Raw genomic sequence first — 20,259 nt, 5'->3', positions numbered from 1 at the left:
AAATTAATTTAGAAATTCCACGGGGGATAAGCCCCAAGAATGCATAACTTTGAAATGCACATTAGACCATTCTGTATCCTGTTCATGTACTCCCTCATCACAGGAGGAAGATATTGCTGACCTGCCTGCAAACACCCCCATTTGCAGCACACCGATTGGTTTCTCAAAGTAAAATTTTAAACAGAACAATTGTTGTGTTTTCAGCCAGTGAACAGAAGATGAGTGACTAGCACCTCTCCAGGGAACTACTAACACATGGGAAAAAAGAATAGGGTCAGTAAAACCCATAGAACTTTCATGTTTTGCAAAGGACATGGTTTTAACCTACTCTCTTCCCTCCTCTCAGTATGTTCTTTTGTTTACTGAAATGTCTCATCACATTTATTACCCACAGAGACTGAAGGGTAGGTCAATTTAAAGGACTGTTCAGTTTATATTGTTCTGCAGCTGAAAAGGATGCTGATAATAAAATAAGCAAATCTGTAGATCACATACTTCAGCACAATGCACGTAAGCTATAGGAACCCAAAAATAAAATTATAAACAAAATGTGCAGTGCTGCATGGCAACTTAAGATTCATAGAATCATAAGGTTCTATGTGCATGTGCAGCACTCCATGGCAATTTCTCCACAGATCCAGGCTATATGTGCCTGTGGTGTCCAAAAAAATAGAACAGTGGTACCACCATGTAAAGCCCACTCTCTGCCTCGACCCAGGGTCCCAAGGATAAAAGTTGACAATACTGGAATAATGTCCACAAGGAAAAGAGTTCCTCACCCTCCCTCCCTCCCTCCCCATGGGATGGGGAGCTTCACAGCTGGTGCTATAGAGTCATAAGAAATGGTGTGTGAATTCCCAACTTTCATAAACTTAATTTGAAGGTTAAGTAATAAATTAAATACTGCAGCTTGGGAAGTGAGCCCACTAACTGCTTTATCTGCAAAAAAATTTTGAAGACTCGCTCCAAAAGCACTAGGATTTGAATCAGATGACATCCAAAAATCTTTTCAATCTAAATGACCCTCAAGCCTTGGCATATCCATGAAGTGCCATTCTGATCCAAAAACGTGTAATGAATTAATGCACTAGAATTCTGAGTGCTCAAAATCTGATTAGAAGTTCTGCTTTTTTGAGATTATTCAGCTGTCAAAATAAAAAGGTTTTAATACTACTAACATTTTAAAAATAGACTTAAATTGATTGAATTGCTCTCCCCTCAGTACAAGTTTTTACTGAAGTTATGCTAGAGAACAGATGATAAATAATTGACTATGTCTACCCCCTTTCTCTTCAATACAAGCTGCAGTCAATATTTAATCATCCATAACCTTTCACTACTGACAGCTCGCTCTGCTGCCCATGAAGTCCACAAGTATTTTGAATACAACCAGTTGTTCCAAGAAACACACATCACAAACACAGAGCACTTCAGCATTGTTGTAATTAAACACATTGCTCAATTACCATTAGCTGAGGGGATTAAAGATAAACTCAGAACTTGGAAGAATTACCTTAATTAACAGCATTTCACAGTTCAGGTGTTAATGATTTTAGGGCACATGTGCAAACTGACTACAACAAGCTTTTAAACACATTACAGCATGAACATGAAATCCATTCCCTTTGAATGCAATGTCTTTCCATCTCAAAAAAATACTCGGATTGGTTTCCTCATATGGCATGTGACAAGTTTTACAACTGCAGAAATATTACAAGGTTTTTCTACATCTTAAGCACTCAGTAACAGACACTGAACACCCTGGCACTCATTTCAATTTCTACTCTTACAAATATAACCACTCCCAGTGTACACAAGCCTGGCACTTTCCCTGTCACAAACAAATGTGGATATGCCATGTTGGGGATGTTGTTACCTGTACCTTTGCCTTAACCAGGTTGAGAGCATCTCCTTTATACCTTCCTTGCTCTTTCGCTCCTCCTTCCTTTTTGTGTCACTGCTTTAGCTCCCCCCAGGCAGGTTTTAGTAATTCTTTGGCTGTCACACCAGGCTCAGTGCTACAGCCCTCACTGCTTATCCTGCACATCCAATCAGGCTGGCCACAAGCAGCTCCTCCCTTTGGGAATGTGCACCTAACTGCGTGTATATAGATCTTTCTCTGTCCCACATAATCTAGATTTACTGATGTAACAGATATTTCTAGAATCTCCTTGATTCAGTTTCAAAGTCCTAAACATACTTCCATGTACCTTTTTTCCTTGCAGGGTTTGTGGTGAGTTTCTCACCTAAGTAAAAGCACAATTTCCACTGGAGAGCTTGATGCATCTTTATCCACACACAAGAAGGTGTTGCTGGCAGATACAGTAAAATGTAAATATGTTAAACCCAGGTTTTATAGATCAAGCTGTTAACATTCAGCATAAGGCTTTAGGAAAAGTATTTACTTGAACAGATATCCAAAGTCTAATCTCACAGACAATGCGACAGCTGCCCGTGCTTAGCTGTAATTGCAAGCAGACACCTCCACTAGCCTTCTTTTCCTGTCTCCTGCCCAGGGACTTGCTGGGGATATGTTTATCCTAATGAACCTGACCAAGTCCATTCCCAATGCCAGAGCCAGGCTCACTGTTCTGTCATGCTGTATCAGTGCAGAACACTGAGAAACTTCCATGGCCCAATTATGCTTCATTAAACTAAGCCCATATTCTGTGTGTCAGGGAAAGATATCGAACCACCTCGGCCTGGTGTTTCCAAAGGGAGAAAAATAATAACCTCCTTAAATAGAGAAAAAAGAGGTTTATTTTGGAAACCTGTGCAGAGAGAGGCCACAGATATTAGTCAATTCTCCAGAAGATGCTCAAGTATTGCTTTGCCTCAGTTCCCCAACTGAGTAATAAACATAAAAGCCTTAGCCAAGCCTTTAAAAAGCCAGTGCCATAGTTATGAAGTTATGCCCTTTAACTCTGCAGAAAAAAGTAAGATCCTTTACCTCCTACTCAGCAGGCAAAACCACCCTGAATGGTTTGCTCTGAAAGACACACCAGCAGCAGTGCATCATCTCAGCAGCAAAGGCAAAAAAGCCCCCACAGGTACATAGAGCAGACAGGCCTGCTTTTATCCAGGCACTAAAACAAGCCAGATCCTATTAAACAGAACAGTATTTGAGATACAAGAGGCAACTGACAGAATTCCTTTCTAAGTCTAGAGAGCAAAGATCTGAAGATTCTTGTGTTAGACCACTGTCAACCATTCTGCTTTCCAGCACACTGCCCTTGGCTGTATGATTGCTTCCTGCATCTGGTCCTTTACAGTCACAGAAAGATGGAAACAAGACTTTGCATAGTTAGGTTCCAGAAGTTCCACCTCAGCAGCTCCAGCACACTGCTTTGTCACTCATCTCATCCAGGTTGTTAGAGCAGAGTACAATCAGCACAAGATCAAAACCCACTGCAAGCACAGGAAAGACAACGAATCAGAGCACAGATGTCAGAACATGTTCAGGCTGTTCCATCCATTCTGTTCTGACTGTAAATTTTATCCTCTTCACTACCTGCTACACCCCACCTTCCAATCTGCCATCTCAACTGCCCAGGTTCTCAGACCCTAATCCATTCAAAATCAAGCCAGTTAGCCCAAGTACAGTCTTAGTGGGAAGGAGGCTTAATGGGATGTCCTGCACTCACACCAGCCAGCCTACCTCCCTCTCCAGAGAGCAGCAAGACAGAGGCTGATTTAACAGAAGGGTGATGGAGGATAAAGCCTGTCCCCAGAGCTCTCCCCAGCCAGGGCAGCCTTGCTGTCTCTGCAGCTGCAGACACCTCATTGCTGGGCAGGCTGGTGCTGGAGCTGCAATGCAGAGCCCTGTCTCTGGCAGGCTGAGCTCCAAGGAGAACTCCCAGCTCTCACCACAACACACACACTGTGGAGAGGGATTGATTCAGCTCTCTGCTTCACAACCCTGGTGGAACTCCCCAAGCTGACTTAGTTTCAGTATGTCTTGGTCCATTGGGACTGAAAATGGGTGACATTCCCTGGGCTGCTGAGCCAGCACCTCTGCTGGGCAGTGAACTCCAGCAAAGGCAGGTAGGGAGGGCTGAAGGGTGGGTATCATGAAGGACATGGATAGAGAACCTCACTCAGGTCAGGAGCTGGAAGAGAAAGACATCCAACTCTGAAATACTCATCTGTGAAATAAAGAATAAGGGGGAGTGGGAGGTGGAAGGAAACAAATACTGAAGACTGAAGAGAGGAAAAATTGCTAGAAATTAAGATTGCATAAAATGCAGTCACATTGCATCTTTAACATGACATCTGTCAAAGTAAGCACTGCCAACACCTTAGAGCTAAATTTAAAAAAAAAATAATCTTTCTAATGCTCTGTTCATTATTTGGTCAATTGAAAGAAAATCAATTGCCATTTCAGTAAGTACCAAGTGGATCACTTGTAAAAACAACAGTGAAGCAGACTCAGAAGGAAAGAAGTATCCCTTCCTAGTAAAACATGGAAGAAAAACGTTTCAGAAACAAGTATTTGATAGAAATATTTGATCCAATAAACTTGATAAACCTAAATGCTGAAAGGAAGTTGGATACCTGCCAAAATACCTTGCATTAAAAGAAAAAAGTTACTACACAGACCTAAAGTGTTAGAATTAGTTGGGAGAAAGGGAAGCAGGGAATCACAAAGGGAATGGGGAGATGGGCATTATTATCAGCCAGTCCTTTCCAGTTCCCAGCTATTTCAGTCCCTGAGCCTCAAACATTCACCAGATACAGCATTAAAATGCTGAGATGCTCTACCCTTAAAGGAGGTGCATCTTTGCAAGACTCACAATGGTCTGGAAAACAAAGAAAGAAGGAAGCAGTCATATTGAAAGGGAGGAGTACAGAAAACAGGAGGTCTGATTTTAGGAGAACAGAGGTATGGATATACCATGGTGCACTACAAATTATTTCTTTATGAAGAAAGGACAGTCACCCCAGTAATAGTAAAGCCCAAGGAAACACCTCTCCCTACACCAAAGAGAGTGAATTTAAGATGTAAAAGCATTTAATAAATTGGAATCTAACCAGCAGAGGCTGTTGTCCACTTTGGAGCAAAACCTATGTAAAAAGATATTCAGAACATATTATTAGCATTTCATTGAATTAATGGTGCCCAATACATTTAGTTTAATCTTGAACTCTGTGAAACAGGATTCAATAAAAACCTGCCAGTTCTATTGTGACAGATCCCACAGGCTCTAATTACAATAACCAGAATTCTGCAAGCACCCAATACACTGAAGTACTTCCAGTTCAAAGGGATGCCAAACCTCAGCTGGCAGCATTAAGATTTGTCACTTCTCATTTTACTTAGATTTCCAGTTTTCAAGAGATGTTCCCTTCTAAAGCAATTATCTAGTAACAAATGTGATTTTAAAAATGCTATGATTTCAGTAGATATATGAATATTTTTATGAGCTTCAGAAGTCTTGTCACACAATACTTGAGCACTACAGACTGGTTGTGGTTCCAAGTCACTTTTCAGCTGCTGTCAGTATAAAGCACCTGAGATGGCTGAAAGTATTTAGGATAACCAAATCTGACACCTGCATCTGCTTCCCCTTTCCCCACATGGGTCTTTTGGAGTGGGAGCAGTCAGTATGGCACTGCCCTCTTTGGTAGGTAACAAGGATCTAAAAACAGCTCTCTCACCTTCCACAGGCAAAGCAAGGAGAGTAAGGAGAAGAACTGTGCTCAGTAGTGGGACTCCAGATTAATCAGAATACTTCAAAGCACCTAGTGACTTCCTCACTAAAATATGTATATGACTTAGGCAGTAAAACATCCCTGCATGGGAAAGACAACCTGCTACTGAAAACTAAAGCACTGCAAGTCCTGTTTTTGTGCTTTGGACCTAACTTAAACAGTGTGGCTCTTAATTATTTAAAATAACAAATTCAAAATTGTTCCATCTTCATCAGCAAATCCCATTTTCAATAGCATTCAATAAAGTATGGCAGGGAACTCCTTTAATCACAAATCCCAGTAGGCCAGGTTTTGAAAGTATTTGTTCCTTCAATGGTACAAATAAAACCAACACAGAAAATCGATGGAAAGAGTATGAAAATGTAATTTCATTTCTATTTCTCTGAAGCTTATTAGCATGCTTTGGCAAATTGCCTTTGAAATATGGAAGAACAGATTCCTTTTTAAAACTTCTCAATATCTGACAAAGTTATAAAAATGACAAATGTCATCAAGCATTGAGAAATAGACACTTAGATGTGAATGAGGAAAATTACATCACCAAATGAAGCCTGGTTATAATTCAGTGTACAAACCAAAACATTCAACAATTTTCCCAATTGCTCACAATGCAAGGTTTTCCACAGATCCACGTTTTTACAGATACCCCAAAATCATCTTGGTGTAACAACCTACCTCTGTATGTCTTGAATGAAGTGCATTGTATTCCTTCTTGAGTTCTGCCTCACGCTCCTCAAGTCTGCTAACTGGAAGAAGAAAAAAAAAATAGAAGAATTAAAACTAAATTCAGAGTTCTAGTGAGATTGACTTGCCTGGGACTAAGTAAGCAGATTAGAGTATTCCTAGTAGTGAATAACACACAGCAGGATAAAAAGTATGTCAGTGTTTTTGTTTTCTAAGCTCTTATCACTGAGTTTCCTAAATCCATCAATAGCAGCACAATCTTGCAATTTGCATTCCCCTAAAAAGCCCAAGTTCTATTTTCCCCTGCTGATTGCTAGGCCAGTGAGAGGGGATTTTTCTGCTCAAGGCCAGCTTACTGCTCACCCCAATCCAGATGGTTTCACATGGAAACCATAGCAAGAGGCAGAGACCACATCACTCAATCCCAGATGAAGCTATGGGCTCCAGCTAAGGTCCTGCATCAGTTCCCTAAAACACATCCACACAGTTTCCAGAGGTGTTTAACCAGGACAAACATAGCCATGGTATTTGTTAAAACAGGCTCAAGCCCTATGCAGTACAGAAATTAGGATTCCCACTGGCATTCACTCACACTTCACTGAGCATTAAGGCAAAAGATTTAAAGGAAGAAAACATCTAAATACTTCTGTAGGTATTCCAAGAAATTAAAAATACACCTAGTAGATTTAGGAGAATTTTAGACAGCACGTTCTTATTAGAAGGAGATGAAACAAACCAAGCAGCTCAGCTCATCTGTGCTGTGCTTCAGCTCAGATGAAACTGAGCTGAAACAAACTGTGATATCCCAAAGCAATTAATTTGCAGAAAAATTAACAGCATTCAGAACCTTCTACACACAACTTATCCTGTCACTCAAACACAAAACATTTTTGCTGCTTAGATGTGAATTCCATCTTTTTATTCAGGTATTTTTGAACACAATATTTATGTGACATAAGCATGTGTATCAAATTGTGTAACTGAGCTTATTCTACTTGCCATGTTTAAATACCCCTGGGAAAGTTCAAATCTATAGTTCCATGTTTCCAGAGAGTCATTGCCAGACACACATTATCTGAAGACAAATGCCAAGATCTTCTCTGCCACTTGTGTATTTTCATGTTGCCAACTGGGTCTTCTGAAAATTAGTTCTCGATATACCATTTCTTTTTGATCCATATATCCATATTTTGGCACAGTATTTTATCATAAGTATGTTTCAATGGAAAAAAGTCTTTTCCCGAGTCAAATGCTGGAACCAAAATACATAACTGTCTACTCACTCAAATCTGTGTAAACATTCTGAACTCCTAATCTAATCTTGCTCTTACAAGAATATTAAGTTCCTTCACAGAACCTTTTGCAGTCCACCTATAAATATCTGACCAAAATATTACATCAAATATTATTTATAACACTGCCAGATTGAATGCTTCCATTTCTGCCCTCATCTAGAACGGAACAAAAGTTCTTTGGATCAAATAGCAGCAAGTGAGGCACAAGTATCTATAACACAACATATAGAAAAATGTATTTTACAGCACAATGCATGCATCTAAAAATACATATTTATGTGATGCAGAACACTACTGAATGGAAGAGTTCAGTTCGTTGTTTTGAGACACAAGTTGTTTTAAGTCTCCTTGTGCACTTGAAGTGCAGTTTTATGGAAGCCTTTGGTAAGAGACTACAGAAACAAGAGTCAGAACTTACAGTTATCAAAGTTATGATATGACAGACCATATTCTATTCACTATCTTTGCCTGACATCGTAGTCATGAGTTATGAGATGCTAAACAGCTGCCCAGCAGAGATACTCAGCAGCTCCCACATGAACACACTGTGCCCAGGCTGTGTGCCACAGCTCCCAGAGGATCACCCTGGCAACCTTTCCACTGTGCTAAACCTGCTTTGGGAAAACAGGAAATCAGAAAGTGCAAACTGCAGGACTGATGGGGCTCATGTTTGCTGAAACCATCTCCCTCTCCTACCAACAGTGTCCAAGGAGCCTCCCTGCTGCTTCACGCTGGGTGGCGAAGTCACGGCTCAGTTTGGCCTTGCCAGGAGCTCCCACACAAACCAGGGTGATGGACCCAACACGACTCATGAGCTCGTGTCTAGACAGTGCAGCCAACTCCAGGGATGAATTCTGCAAGTGGATTCTGGGAAAGTACTCAACAGTGCATTTAATGAAGATTAACACCACATCAGGTGTTACCAACACCCTTCTTTGCAGCTGCCCAAAACCAGCCTCCAGGAAATCCACAAAAGCATTTCCCACTGTTATGGAAAGAACACACGCTTGCACAGGCACTGAAGTGCCATAAAGGAGCACACCACTTTCTCCATCTGTGAAGAAAGAAATGCTTTAAAATGTTTTAAAATTTTAATGTTCCAGTTATAATAAATAGCTCCTCGAATCAAGTAATTGAAGAGAAATGTACATAGCTAGTGATGCTGTATAGTCAAGGGGGATATCTCCATTAGATCTGACCACTGTTTTCATTAGGTACAAAGGTTAAAACTATTAAGGGCCCAGAAGATGATATAACTGACATTAAGCACTTTCTTCTGGAAGTCATTTCCAGCTGTGCAACACATTACACTCCTACAGCTGGAAGTTTCAGCCAGAAGAGGACGTACACTAAGTTACACACCCTCAACAGACACCACGGTAACAGTCCTCAGAACTGGTTTTTCCAATACCAGCTGAATGAGACACAGCACCAGAAATCTATTCTACCCAAAATATGCCTCCCATCAAGATAAGATCTTGCCAAAATAACCAACAGAATACACTTTGTTTTTCCAATTAAACACTGCAAGAGATCAGATATTCCCTGAGGATCAGAGACCACCACTGACTTGAACACAGAGTCAGAAGAATTTTGAGGAAGACCACCAGATTCTTGCCCCAAAAATGTGGAGAAACTTAAGTCACTATTAAAGGAACATTCCTATCAGCAGTAACAGGAAACTAAATAGGAGGGAAAAAATGCCTTTCACTGGCACCCAGAAGCACATTTTAAACTGAATTGTTGCCAGTTCCATTTTAATACACCAGCATACAAAGGAGTGGAAGTCTGGCCCTGATAACACCCCAAGAGGAATGGAGCTGTGTGCTGGCAGTGCCTGCCACATGCTGGGCCTGCCAAGTGCCAACCAGACATAGTTCCTATCAGCTTGACTTAGGTAACAATACAAAAAGTTCCTCTGATATTTCAGTCTCAGACTTTTTTCCACTAAGATGTCAAATTCTTATAGGTGGATGATAAAATCAGTTTGATAATATACATCCTAAAAGCAAAAGTATCCATTGTCTCTGTTGCAATGTGTCTTTACAAAGCCATTACAAAGCCTTGTTACATCAAGGAAGATCTCACATTCCAAGATTACACTGTTTAAGATAATACATGTGCTAAATATAACATGCAACAAAAAAGTTGCACTACTTACTCTTAGAAGCTTAAGTGGAAAAAAATATAAAGGTCTTCAAGCATCATAAGTATGAGCATAAAATGCAAATATTCTAGTGCTTTTAGGCAGATGAGAAAGCATCCCCCTGGAACATCACCACAAACTCAAACCCAAGGCCTCCTTGCAAACTTCTCCAGCACTGTCAATGTTGTAACACCTTTAATGACCTGAGGTACCAATCTCGATCAAAGTTCTCTCAAAGAAAACCAATTAAGCCTAAAAATGGGAGATTTAATATAATAGTAAACTAGAGAAACTGGAGTTTCTGTCTCCTGACAGCATTATGAGGAATTAGGCAGCTAAGCTGCCCACCCTGCCTGTTTGAAAGTCAGAGCTTACCTCCCAAGTCTGATGGCTTTTACCAAGTTTGGAACACCCTTCATCTGTATGTTGTCCTCTGCCTCAAACTCCTGATAAGCCTGAGGGGGAGAAAGAGAAACAGACCTGCTAGAATGGCAAATCCAACCAGTGTGATGCCTTCAAGAGGAATTAAAAGTTCCTCCTACACAAGTCAGGACAGAGATCCAGCTCATTAAGGAGCCTTTCCTGGCACCAGGAGTGTCTGAAGACTCTCCTTGGACAGCTTTCATCCAGCTCCATTCTTTAATGCAGGTCCCACACCAAAGTTAAGACGTAGATCCAGAAGGACCTTATGACCTCCGAAGTAGTTGCCAAAGAACACACACATCACTCATGGACTGAAAAGAGCACTGAGCTATCAAACAAGTGTTTAACCTGGAAGTGGTAAGACCTGCAAATCAAACCAGCACAGAAAACTGATTTGTAAAACAAGTGAAAAATTCAACCCCTTGGCAAGACCAACATCTTCAAGTCGCTCTTACACTGTGAACTACAGGTCTAGATCTCAGTTTAATAAGTAGGGCACTCGAAATTATGAAGATAATTTAGCTGTCAAGAATGCTCTGTTGACAGGAAATATCAACATATGCAGCAGCAATGGTCTTATCCCTGACACTTCTGGACTGTTCAAGCTTGCACTATGTCTCAGGCACACAAAATCCCTGCAATTTGTTACCAAAAACCCAACAAAAAACAAACAAAAGAAAAAACCTCTTTAAACATTCTGCTACAACATTTAATATAAATACAACCACATGCCAGGACATTCTTCACATAGGTTGAAACTCAAACAATCAAGAATATATACAAGAAACTTCTATACAAAATCAAGTCAAAAATCCAACTCCTTGCCCAGTCTCTGCACAAAGAAGTGTTTCACTAAGAAAACTTTTGATTGACTGCTTTGCAAACAGTGGGATGCTCCATTTATATGTTTGGCTATTGAAGCAAGTCCCTGTCTGAGAAAATCCACATGAAGTCAGTGTGGACACAGAAGCTTTAGCAGACTGGATTTGTTTTTAAAGCCAGTGAAAACTCAGGAATGTAAGATTCTAAGAGACATTTAAAGTAATTTTCTTACTTACTGCAATATTTTGAGCAACAGAATCAGTATAACAACCAAACTCCAGCACATAAACTACAATACTCCCTTAATTTAAAAACACACATGAGCACTTAATTATACACCAGTGGATTTCAAGCTACTCTCACCACTTTTGCTCAGGTATATTAATAGCCAAGTTTAAAGCAGACCAATCACTGCTCTAATTTCCTGCTCCATTTTATTTTAGCCTTGCGTCCTGTAGCTCAGCTTGGTGCAGGCTTTGGAGCCAGCTGTACCCCCTGCTCCATCTAGTGGGCTGCTGGCTCCCAAAACCACACAGACAGCAGGTGTTTGGGAACAGCATCAGGCAGCCAGGAAAGGCACTGGGAAATGCACAGTCAGGAGAAAAACCTCCCTTTCTAGCACACCCTGATACTCATAATTCTCCTTACAGAAGGATTTTCCAGGTGTAGTGAACCTGGGGCACAGTGTAGCAAAGGGCAGGGGGAATCTGCCTGCTAAACAAACCTGTGATGATGGTGGACATCATCAGAGACAAGGAACATCCACACTGAGAACACACTGGCAAACAGTTCAGTTCCACATCTGCTAATCAAGAAACACAAGAACTTAAGCCATTCTGTTCCTCCTTTGCTGGAAATCAGATTAGTTCTGCTGTTGTCAGTCTGTGAAAATGAAGTAGGAACAATCCAAACCCCCACTGAACAAACCTGAACTTTTCAACTTCTCTCCAGGATCTATTGAAAAGATTCCTTGTATTCCTTGAGAAAAACACCAGTTGAGCCATCCCTAGAAACAGCATTTACTGACTGAGGTGTTTGGTTATTCACATCACCATCTGTGTAGATACACAAATCAAATCTCAAAACAATTTTCTGGGAAGTTTCTGTTTCTATTAAACTTCACAGCTGAAAGCTCACATCAGAGTCTCCCTGCTAAACTACAGATCCACATGAACTGCATGATATCCCATGTGCAGGGATATCTCAGATATTGGATGCCTTCAGATTATCCATGAGAGGCTGATTGCCTGGGTGTACATTACAGCAATGCTGGTGTCCTGAGAGCTCAGAGGAAAATCAAATATCAAATAACATCTGCAGAACATTCACAACAAAACCTGGTCTTGCATTTTCTCCTGAAGCCAATGGAAGCAATAATTCTGTTTAGCTTCTGAGGATAACAAATGTTTTTAGGTCAGCTGCCAAAGTGTTTGTCTCATATCCCAAATAAAACCTTCAGCAAGCAATAGCTGCTCAGTATCACCTGACAGGGGAAATACCATCATCCCAACAGCTGTGTCACAACATTTACAGCTCCAAAACCCAAGAGTTGTTTCTTGGGATTATACTTGTTTGGGGTTTGGTTGTTTGTTTTGTTGGGTTTCTTTTAAAAATGTAGTTTTCCCCAAATATAATCTATCTTGAGCACAAAACTCAGGTTTGATAAACTGAGGTATGTGGATATATCTGTTGCCTTGTCAAATGCAGTTTGTTATCTTGGTTGTACTTTAGCACTAGGCAGATCCAGAAAAGGAGCCAAATCTTTCAACTCCCACAGCCTACCACCTCCATCAGAAAGCACTTCAGTCATGCAGACACTGTGTTTTTCAGATTCTCTAATAAATAAGTTACTCCAAGAATGATTCCTCCAGAAAGCTTATGCCAAAGCTGTTCCATTCCTGTAGTAAGTCAAAATACACTACAGTCATCTTTTACTCCCAAAAATTTAATTAACTTATAGCTTGAAATACATAAAGAAAACTGACATTCCCAGAAGAAGAGGCAAGTAAGCAAACTAAAATAAACCTCTGTAGCCCCCCCCACCCCAAACTCAGTGGAACATCACGTGAGCTCTGAGAAGATCTTATCCCTTCCTGTAACTGGAGACTGAGCACTATCCCACCAGTATCATGTGCCTTCACAGAGCACTGCTGGAAAAACGAGGAGCTGCATATTGCTGTTACAAGTTTTTAACAGCCCTCTATTTTCCAGGTCCAAGGTTGACATTTCAAACATTTTAATGCTGCAAACAAATTACAAGTAGAACTAGGGGGTGTCACAACAGCAAAGACTTGAAATAATGTGGAAGTCAGGTATTTTCAAGCTCTTGTAAGAAATGTTTAAGGCTATATCAAAGAGTAGCATTGGCCTCAGATACACACCACTGCAGAACAGAAGCATGTTATTTACTGAACACCTGGCATTGGCATGTTCACAGGTGCCCTCTGCTGCTGAGAAGAAGAAAAAAATTACATGAATTCTAGATAAGTCATAAACCCAAAAATAGACGTTTGCTGACACTCAGTAAAAGTTTTACTATAGACCCACAGCAAGAACTTCTAAAAACTCTGCCTGTATCAACATCATTCCTAAACAAATCCCCAGGACCTTTGTGTTATTTAACTTGCTTGACCTTCCACATGGCACAGACCCCAAGAGCAGGCACTGCCTTTCCCCCCCCTCTGTCCATGTACTGCTGAGAGCCAGAGCACACGAGGGACAGAGGCAACCCAAAAAAGTTACAGCCAAGAGCAGCAGTGCAAAACAAGATGAAAAGCTGGATCACAAGCCAAGGAGCTTCACCAGTGCTGCACATTCCTGCGCTCAAATAGAAGGCACAAATCCTTACACCTCTGCTCTCCTTTAAGCAGTTGTAAAGTTTAAGAAATTACCCCAGGATGCCACATATTGCACCATTTTTTGGCAGCAAACTTGACTTAGGCAACCACCCATCAACTACCCAACTTAGCCCATCAACTACCAGGACTGCATGCTACACATCATGCAGGAGTGGTGACTCCAGTGCATCTGCTCCCACCACTCAGGATTTCATCATCAGCTAGGCTCACAGTCCTCCCAGCAGCGTCATGCTGTCATCTCCCCCTCTTTCCACTTCCTCCTAAAAAAGAACAGAGCACTTCAAGGTAGTTCACTCATCTGGCAGCAGCTGTCTCCATTTCTGATGCAGGGAAAAGAAGTCAGTGAACCACAGGAGCTTAGCAACTGGTTGACACAAAATTATTACAGCTGGTGGTGGGGTCCGTGGCTCTGACCCAGGAAGAGGTGACTGGTCCGGAGAGATGGTCCTGAAAGGAATCGCCTTCCTGAGGCCCAGTGTCTTCCCTCAGCTGCTGGCAGAGGGGCCCTTGCAGAGGCTGTCAGCTCTTTAGTGATTGTCAGCTCGTGATTCCAGCTCAGCTCTGCAGGGCAGCCTCCAGGCCAAGCCAGACCAGAGAGAGATGAGAAGGCCCGTGTGGCTGGTTCCGCACAGAGGTAGCTTTATTGTTGGTTCCCTCTGGCGAAGGGGAAAGCCAGGGACGAGCTCTCCCTCCCACAGAGCCAGGGGGCTTCCTTTTATAGGGATACAGGGGATCAGCAGGGGACCAATGGGTTACAGAGGGTCTGGGACAGACCAATGGGTTACAGAAAGATCTGCATAGTGTCTCTCAAAGGATTGTGGGTCCACTTTTCCTCGCCATGACCCAAGAAGTGGCTGCCTTTTCAGGGAGTCCTGCTGGGCAATTTCGAAATCTCTTGTCTCAGCAGAGATCCCTCCAGGGCAAGGGCTGGGCATATCCCACACAAAATAACCTCCTGATTTCACTTCTGCAACTTCAGACGGCAGCTTTATTCCAACCTAACTGGTTGAATACATGGCTATGGATGCAATTCCACAGGGTCAATTTAAGTGCAAAGAAATACTCTTTTTTTCTTTTGATTTAGTGTGACAATCACTTAGACTGCACAAACAAGCACTTCTCATTCAGGGCATAACAACCATAACTTCTTGAGCAATTTTAACTGGCACACACGTTTAAGCACATATAATCAAGCTGAACTCAACCACGTAACTTTAGAGCTGCCCCAGCTGACAAGTCTTCAATAAATGCTCAGCACTGACAGTGTTCAAGAGAATGATTCAAAACTTTTTAATGGACAAAACTTGTTCTCACAGGCTTTGCTTATTTGAGGAAAAACACAGAGCACAGGCAGCCACAAGAAGCAAAAAGTCTTGCAGCTGAAGTACGACACGGAACCACGTTTTACCTGTTTTTCATTCTAATCTATTAATCATGTCATGAACTGATGCTGTGATCTCAGACTCTGCACTCCAAAGCCAGGTTTTATTTGCTTACTTGCTCTGTGCCAGGCATTTGCAACTCTCATTACCAGTGATAATAACACTGCCACTGTTTTCAATGTCGACGCGGTAACACAGTTGGCAATACCAGAGCCTCATTTAGATGCACAGGCAGTACTATAGGAAGTAGAAGAGAAAAAGAAATATAGCTAAAAGACTTGGAGCTGAATTAAAGTGACACATCGGTGATTGGGATGGTACAACATGCCAGGTGCCTGGTAATGCAGTAAGGTTAAGCTGCTTCAAGAATATAGACACTTGTATGGTTTTCATACCTTAGAAATACAGAGCACTAAAAAAACCAGTTCACTTGCATAATATTCATTAGATGTTCAGCAAATGTGGTTATGTCCCCTTTGATCTTGCTCTGCATCAGCAGCATGTCAAATCTTCCCAGCAGCCTTTCATGTTGTCCCAGACAGCTTATCAACCCCAAGCATAAGCAAACCCTGTGTTCAACCCAGCCCAATTGTTTCTCCAAAGATACAATTTTGCCAACACAGAAAATTTTTCTCCAATAAAAAGACTTTTTTCTCCAACAAATAGATTTTGGAAATGTCTAAAAGCCATTGTTCTATCACCAGAGCTTTATGTAGTTATGATAACTGTTTTTAGCAACATTACTTCTTACAAAAAAGTAGTTCTAGCACCCCTCAGTGCTTCTACTGGAACAATTGAGTTTCTTGGGCAAATACTTTCATTATTATCATATAGACACATACACACAATATATAATTAAAACTTTAAAATCATACATATATTTGAAGGCTTCAAAGCAAAAAGAGAATTTCACACCAACAGACTCAGAGAGGAATATAAAATGTTGCTGTCAACACACAGTAAATGTAACTTCTATTAGAGAAACTCCAGGTATGCTGCCACATACATTGCCAGAAATCCAACTGAATTTTTCCTTTTTGTGCAACCACTTTGTCCTTTGGATTGCATTAACAGAATAAAGCCATGGCCTATAGGATACAATGCAATCTTGATCCATAATCTTGTTGTCAGAGACCAGGGTCTCCCATGAAGGAGCTGTTTGGGCTGTGGGTTTAGAGCACAGGCCTTCTGGAAACAGTGTCTTTGTTACCAAAACAGACCACTTAACTCCTGCTACAATGTTTTCTTTTCCCTTCTTGTGCCGCTCAAACACACCCCCCCCCCCCCCCATTCCCAAGAATCACAGCCTTTCTGGTACAAGTCTCTACTATCTGCTTTACAATTACCCATTTTAGCCTGACTTCATCTACAAAGAGACAATCCCAAGAAATAATCACCCTGGTCTTTGCTAGGAAAGATTGCTTGAAGTGTTCCTTCATCCCTGCCTGTACAGAATCTGGGAATATTTGAACAGTGGATATGAAGCAGGTGATGTCTCTAAGATTTGCCAACACCATTCTAAACTGTCCAAATTTAAGTAAAATTCTGCCCATAACCACCTACATTCATCTTAACACTCTCAGACTAACACTCCCCTACCCTGCTATAGACTCAGCCATGCCACTGAAAATTAAACTTTACACGAACAGTGTCAGAGCTTCAGCTGGAAAAGAGCTGTAACATGCTGTGTTAGGGGCAGGAAATGTGGCTGAGCAGAAATAAAGGAAGAAAGAACAGTGAAAAGGGGCTATCTTGACGACTGGCACTGCTTTTAGAAACTGATCTTATCTCAGCCTTGTCACAGTCTCACTTTACATTCCTGCAGGGCCCAGCAATAAAAGCTATATATTAACTGATGAACACACCAGTCTCACATCAACAGAGGGTGGCTTAGAAGCTCCAAGTAGAAAAGCAGAAAAACTGATGATGGAGTTTCATTCAATGACTGTGTGGCTGGATAAGAAGCAGCCCAGCAGAATGTCTACACTACAATATATGTAGCTTCAAGTGTTTCAAGACAACTGATCACTCTCATCTTTTTCCAAAGCTTCCATAAGTTGGTTTTTTTTTTAATTACATAGAACATCTCTAAAAAGGGAAGTGTTCTTCCTAAACTCTTTTTCTATAAAAACTAAATGCCTCATAGAAATAAATAATTCAGCAAAAATTATATAAAAGTTAATGAGAATCACCATCAATGCTCTCCTCATCCCAGCTGTGCTTCTAAACCCAAAGATTACCTTTATTTTAGCACAGACAACTGTTCAGTAGAAACAAAATAGTTTGTTTTATCATCACTAACAAGGAAGTAATCTAAGCATCTCCTGAAGAAATTGCTAAATGTGAAAACAGCACAGTCTAAAAGGCAAACAATACAAGCAGGATACCAGAAGAATCAGATCACAAGTCACAAGCTTGTATCTGATTTGTTTGCCTTAATTCTAAAGAAAACAGACTTGCACAAGAGTTAAACCCAGTTATCTGTCCAAGTACAGGAATCAGAGGGCACAGATATTTAGTGTATGTATTACCACTTTACAGAACAAAACTTAAAATGCACTAATATCACTTACAGGGAGTGCACCATATCTTACTTACTTTGATCAGCATAGTTTTTTGCTTTTAGTTCAAGTTGCCGAGTTTGTGACTCTAATGCTTCCACTCTGGTCTGTAAGTCCTTTTTCTCTTGTTCTTGAGAATCTTCAAATTCAATGAATTTCTAAACAACAACAAAATAGTCAAGTTAGACTAAACAACTAATTACAGGTTTTATCGCAGGTAGGAAGCAACATAGCAGCCCTTCACAGCCAAGAAGGTGCGAGGTGGTTTCCAAAACAACTGAATAGATCCACAAATAGATTTAAACACAAAGAACTATTTCAGTCCTGGTCTGTCAGTCAAGCACCCAGCCTAGGTTATACTGTGTAATAACTATCAGCTAAGTGCCAGCTACTCCAGAGAACCTGCTGGGATTAACATAAATATGAATTATTTCATTATTGTCTAACTTAATGTACAACAACTGCCATCAGTGCACATGAACACAGGGAGTCTTGGTATCTGTAGTCTGAACGATCATCAGTGAAGTTATTTTCACCTATAAGTCACAAAGGTACAGACACTGCAACAGGGACACACCAGCAGTAGTGCCAACCAAAATTATATGGTATCTTTTCCATTCCCACCCAATTCTGCTATAAATTCTCATAGTCTTCATCAAATCCTTAATAACCATCTACTATCTGTCAACTGCACAGAAAGCTCTGTGCTGATCACTGTCACCTTCTGTTACCTTGGTTTACAAACTTTGTGACTCCCCATATTATGGAGTCCACTGATGAATGTATCAGTGTTTTCATCCCCCAACATAAAATTACCAACACACTATTATAGCAGCTTTAATAGCACATTTTTTTTGCTATTTATCTGGTTTGGCCCCAGCCAAATTCAGTGTGTATTGCTGGCACAAAGAATACTTCTAATAGCCAGAGACGTTTTAGGTCATGCAGTATTCTGTGCTCTGCATTGCAAAAAGACAAGGCCACCAACACAAGTTATGCAGAAGGCTCACAGAACACGGAGAAAAAGCAGACCAGAAACCTCTGCAGGAAAAAACCCCAAACACCCAAGACAGTTAAAGAGGCAAAGGCACCTGAGGACCACACGGAAGAAAAGAGACAGTGAAGGCAGCAACTTGAAAACAGTCATCTGACTGGAGTATTTTTTTCCAATGTATTGTTAGGAAAATTTAGTGGGAAAAATATTTCAAATGATCACACATCAACTGTTAATAAACTACTACTACATTTTAGCCAGTGCGTTTTAGAACTTTCACAAAAGCAGAAATTCATAACCTTATGAAAAGGGCTTCAGTTTAGCAGGGTCATCAGAAGAAATTTTCTGACTAAGAAGTACTTCAGATGTAGAAATGCAGCAAAATCTATGAAGTGAAACAGGAGTTCCTTTCAGACAAGCTCTGCACAGATATCACAGGACTGGGCATGGCATTCATATGACTGTGCTTGAAGCTAAACCATGACAAAATTGAGAAACAGCCCTGGTAGCTCTGCTTTGGGTGCTGCCATCGAAAATCCCTCTTCAAACACAGATGTGCAGAAATCTTTCCACCCCCTCCACACAAAGTTTGGGAATATTAGTTACTCAATGTAATGCTGAAAACCTCAATGTTTAAGCTTGTTTCATGGCTTCTTTGTAGTAACTGATTCAAGACTTTTGCCCTCTTTACATTCAAGTCATGTCTGGCCTATTCTTGGCAGACTCCCTTTTCAAAAAGGGCTTCAAAGTTTGATGCAAATTTGGCACTGGGGCTAAAGACCAGCACAGTTTGTTACATTAAACATGGGAAAACATGAAAGAATAAATATAAAACTGTAACATCTTTGTTTGTTTCTCTGATGATTTCCCAAAAATGTCTCATAGCTTGCAAAAGGCCAGGGACAATTACACTCATGAATAACTAACAGCCATTCAGAGCCACTAATGTCGTCATTACTCATGAAACTAAAGATAGATATAATTTTGTATTTCCTCTCAAGTTCTTCAACTGCAAGTGGTAAAACTGGTTTTGCCTTGAACAGTTTTGTTACCATTTTGTTGAAGTTCAAATCTACATTACTATGCTTTAAAGCATTTCTGTAATTACAGCTGAGTATTCTTCCCTCCCCTGCTGTAAACTATACCTGATCAAATCTTGGGATTGAGAACTTTGGACTTTTAATATTTTTATTTGGTTTCATTTCTCCTTCTGGTGATAGTATAATCATAGACACAGACCTAGCAGATTGATCACCACATCTTGACTAAGCCTGCACAAGTATGACAGAAGAACTAGTCACATAAACCACCACAGCAGCCAAGGACAGGCTGAGCACCCTTATTAAAAGACTTTTTTTTTCATTTACATTGACAATACACTC

At 40.7% G+C, this 20,259-nt stretch overlaps 1 protein-coding gene across 5 annotated transcripts in view; it reads right to left on the bottom strand.

Annotated features, from left to right (window-relative positions):
- The window catches only part of SPAG9 (sperm associated antigen 9), a 62,935-nt gene that overhangs the window by 38,341 nt on the left and 4,335 nt on the right, over window positions 1–20,259 (bottom strand). For 2 of the 5 annotated variants that reach the window (XM_069032855.1, XM_069032857.1), the window contains exons 2-4: window positions 17,921–18,041; window positions 6,388–6,458; window positions 5,032–5,064 (exon numbers count right to left, since the gene is read on the bottom strand). In XM_069032855.1, the coding sequence (XP_068888956.1) occupies window positions 5,032–5,064; window positions 6,388–6,458; window positions 17,921–18,041 (225 nt within the window). Of the gene's footprint in view, window positions 1–5,031; window positions 5,065–6,387; window positions 6,459–10,212; window positions 10,237–17,920; window positions 18,042–20,259 lie in introns of those variants that run through there. The other 3 variants (XM_069032856.1, XM_069032858.1, XM_069032861.1) reach the window with 2 other exon arrangements.

Source organism: Aphelocoma coerulescens, chromosome 18 (genome assembly GCF_041296385.1).
Source record: "Aphelocoma coerulescens isolate FSJ_1873_10779 chromosome 18, UR_Acoe_1.0, whole genome shotgun sequence".
NCBI lineage: Eukaryota > Metazoa > Chordata > Aves > Passeriformes > Corvidae > Aphelocoma > Aphelocoma coerulescens.
This window is presented reverse-complemented; position numbering and strand designations above follow the sequence as displayed.